At 68.9% G+C, this 3,788-nt stretch overlaps 2 protein-coding genes across 2 annotated transcripts in view; one reads left to right on the forward strand and one right to left on the reverse strand.

Annotated features, from left to right (window-relative positions):
* Nucleotides 1-487: 487 nt before the first annotated feature.
* On the reverse strand, nt 488-1,366 carry MNEG_9787 (hypothetical protein; the record flags this gene model as incomplete). The annotated part of the gene is made up of 1 exon (XM_014041740.1): nt 488-1,366. The coding sequence occupies one exon, from the start codon at nt 1,364-1,366 to the stop codon at nt 488-490; it is 879 nt and encodes a 292-aa protein (XP_013897194.1).
* Nucleotides 1,367-2,343: 977 nt separating this feature from the next.
* MNEG_9788 (serine/threonine-protein kinase TTK/MPS1) overlaps nt 2,344-3,788 on the forward strand; it is a gene marked incomplete at both ends in the record, with an annotated part of 8,963 nt that continues 7,518 nt past the window's right edge. Inside the window, 3 exons of the mRNA XM_014041741.1 lie at nt 2,344-2,355; nt 2,504-2,910; nt 3,287-3,463. Coding sequence (XP_013897195.1) covers nt 2,344-2,355; nt 2,504-2,910; nt 3,287-3,463 — 596 coding nt within the window. The remainder of the gene's footprint in view (nt 2,356-2,503; nt 2,911-3,286; nt 3,464-3,788) is intronic.

Raw genomic sequence — 3,788 nt, forward strand, 5'->3', positions numbered from 1 at the left:
GATATAGGATGCGCGCCTGCCACTGGTTCTTCCTGTTGCTGCTGCCCACACCCAGATACTTGCTCTGAAGTGGTTTCATAGGATCGAGGGGGCATGGGGCGGCTCGTTCAAAATGTACGAGCGCAAGCGCATATGTCTGCAGGATGCCCGCCTGCCAAGCCGTGCATGACCAAAGCGCTGCACAGGTTGCTTACGAGCCCACGCGTCCCGCAGCCGCGACCCGACGGCGGCGCCCCACCCCACCGTGCGGCGCCTGTTGGTCAGCCGCCGCCGTGGCATCTTGGCGCGCTCGCTCTTCAGCGTCGCCTTGACCTCCTCGCGCGTCTTGCCTGCGCGCGGGCGGGCCGGCGGGCTCTCAGCGTGACGAGGGCCCGGTGCTTTCCCCGTCACCCAGCGCCCGGTTAGCGCAGCCCTCGCGGCTGCCGAGCCAGCTCGTTTGACCCCTACCGCCAGACCCTGCGCACAGATCGTCCGAATCATTCTTGTGCTACCCACCCACGAGCTCCGGCACGTTGTCATTGTCGTATTCCTCCAAAGGGAAGTTCAAGATCGTGCGGCAGTTCTGGCGCCCCAGCAGCCCGATTGCCGCGCGGTCGTACGCGCGCGCCGCCGCCGTCTCCGTGTCAAAGTAGCCGACGCTGACGCCGCTCTTGCCCAGGGCGGCGACCTTGATCTGGACGCGCCACTTGCGCTTCTTCTTATCATAGCTCACGCCGCGGTACTCGGACCGGAAGACCTGCGGCATGCCTGCGGCGCCCGCCAGCCGCCCGGCGTCCTCGTCCCGCGCGTGGTGGTGGTGGTGCACGGCAGCCGCGGCCGCCTGCGCCGCCGCCGCCGTCGCGCGCCCCGCGGGCGGCGGCATGCTGCCGCTGCTCGAGCCGCCGTCGTCGCCGCTCGGGCCCGCGAGCGCGCTGGGGGCGCCCAGGCTGCTGGCGCCGCTGAGCTGCGGGGCCGCGGCGCCGCCGGCGGACGCGTCGCGCGCGGCCTGCCGCACGCCCATGTGGCTCGCGTCCACCGGGACCATCCCAAACTGGGGCATCCCCTGCAGCCCGCCAGCGACGGCCGCGCCGGCGCCGCCGAATATGCCGCCGCCCAGCCGCGGCGATCCAGGGTCAGCAAAGCCGCCGCCGCCAGCGCCGCCCGCCACGCCGCCATACATGCTCTCTCCGCCGCGCTCGGCCTTGAAACCACCCATCGCGTCGCCGAGCGCATGCGGCGCGCCGCCGGGCGCGCCGACGCCACCGCTTGGCGCGCCCCAGGCCGCGAAACCGCCGCCCCCGTCGCCAACCGCGCTGCTGCTGCTGATGCGCGGCTCGGCCGCTTCCGGCTTCAACATCACGCTCGCCCCCAGCACCGCGCTATCCATGAGCGCCGCGGCCGCGGTAGCGACCTCCAGCCCCGCCTGGCTCACGGGCAGCGGGATGTGAGGCTATGGCACCGTGCGCCCCAGTGGCGGCCACCTGCACGCGCCGGCCTCGTGGCCCGGAGGCGGCGCCCGGTGAGGGCACGGGCGGGCGCGCTCTCCTCGCGCCTGCGCGGGCGGCAGGGCAGCAAGCAGCAGTTGAGCTCAGGGTGTGCCGGCCGGCTGGCTGCGTGCTCGAGCCCCAGGGCAGCCCGCTATGCTACATATGAAGCCATCCGATGATGACCCTTCATGGCGCACGTAGCAATGACTGCACGAGCTCGTTGCACCGCTGCGCCCGCAAAAGCGCATGCCCTAGCCGATGGTGCGCGGTGCATCGCCGGCGTGGTCGCGCGTCGTGAGCCTCACCCCTTGACGCACCTGCACTCAGGACTCAAACAAGCGATGTGTGCGATTGCCTCCGCTCTCCTTCGCGGCCCGCCAGCTGGGCCCGAGGAGCCGGGGTTACGCGCAAGGACGAAGAAGTGGCCCCATTCAGGCCCAAGGGACACACTACTGACGGCCTAGACTTCCTATCACCATTGAATCTGGCCCACGGGGCGTAGTGGCATCATCGATGGCCTCGGTTCCACCTCGTGATGGGCAGAGCACGCGCGTGGACCTCAAGTGACCTTTGATGGCTTCGCAAGATATCGGCGGCGAGCGTGAGGGGCTCTGCAATACGGACGGGACACGGGTGAGACGGGTGAGATCACAGTTCACGTAAAGCGGGAGGCTCTGACGCCGTGCACAGTTGATTCCAGGTTTTACATGCACATGTCTATCTCAACAGGGTCCCCGCCCTGGCCTCATTTTCGAAATGGCCTGTCGACTTGCCTAGCGTCCTGAGCAAGTGCCACCTCGCCGAGGGCCGGGGGACTTATCAGAGACAACAAAAAGTCTTAAACTTGCTGGAGCACAGCCGGCAGAGGGCGGCGAAGATGCTTGCGCAGGTGCACAGCGTTGTTGCACACGCTCTCCCTTTGCGCCAGCCAGTGCAGTGGCCCCGTCGTCCATTGCCCTGATCTGCCCTTCTTCTTGAACATCTATGAGCATGCCGAACGTGATAGCTGTGGTGCTGCCACCTCTGCGTCGCTGCAGGACCCGCGGGGCCACGATGCCGGCTCAGGCGCCTGGCCAGCCGCTGGCGCTGCCCATGCGCCCGCCACCGACGTGGCGCCGCAGCCCACTTGGCTGGCCGACCTCGAGTCATACCTCGCCACGTCTTTCGTGCCCTCCGAGGGCCGCCATGACCTCGCCGCCGCGGTCCGCGCGGCCCCGTCAGCGCCCGCCACGTGGCTGGCGTTCCTCTCCGCCGAGGAGGCCGCGGGCGGCGGCGCGCTCGCGGGCGGGCTGACGGGCGGCCTGGCGGTTGGGGGCGGCGGCGGCGGCGGCGGCGTCAGCTTGTACCACCTATACTACTGGGCAACGCAGCTGGTGCCGCGCGCAAAGCACCAAGGGGACGAGGAGTACGTCCGGCTGTGGCTCGGCTATGCGCGGCAGCAGTGGTGCGGCGCGCGCGGCGAAGGGCCCGGGGCTAGGCGTCGCCGTGCGCGGCGTGTCTTGACTGGTAAAAGCTTGTTTACTGTGTAGTTCCATGTAGCAGCTCTTGGCACAAAATTGTTATCAATTCCACTTTGTATAAGCACCCCTTCCTGGCCGCCTGCTTACAGTGGCTGCGCGACCATCCCCCGCCTGCCCTCGCTCAACCGCCGTCCTACGCCCGCGCCACGCCAGCTCTACGCCCCCTCCCCTCAACAAACACACACACACACACACATTCACACACTAATAGACATACACATGCACGCACGCACACACATATGCCTGCGCGCGCACACACACACACACACACACACATGCGTACATACAAACACACCGCAGGGCGCGCAGCCCCGACGACGCGCGCGACACGTTCAAGACGCTGCGCAACAGCGCCATCGGCGCCGCGAGTGCGCACCTGTACGCTGACTGGGCGGGCCTGGAGTATGCAGCCGGCAACGTGTCTCGTGCGTTGGGGATCCTGTCAAAGGGGTACAAGGGAGGCGCGCAGCCCGTCAGGTGCGGCCGGACACACGCACACCCGCGTGACCACGCGCTCCCCGCCCTCCGTGAGCGTCCTACGGCCGCCCCTCTGGGGCGTGCACGCGCCCGGCCGGCCACGCGCGGCACGGCGCAGGCCCCTTGATGCCTGCACGCCGCCGCGACGCGGGCCCATGCCGAGCGCCCCCCATGCCTGCCGGTGCCTGCCGGTGACGGCCTGCCGCCGCCGCCCACCTGCAGCCTGCTGGACCGACTGAAGGGGGAGATGCAGAGCGGCACCTTTGACCTGAAGCAGCAGCTGTTCACAGAGACCATCACAGTCCGCATCGGCGGGCAGACCGCC

Source organism: Monoraphidium neglectum (assembly GCF_000611645.1).
Source record: "Monoraphidium neglectum strain SAG 48.87 unplaced genomic scaffold scaffold02064, whole genome shotgun sequence".
Lineage (NCBI taxonomy): Eukaryota > Viridiplantae > Chlorophyta > Chlorophyceae > Sphaeropleales > Selenastraceae > Monoraphidium > Monoraphidium neglectum.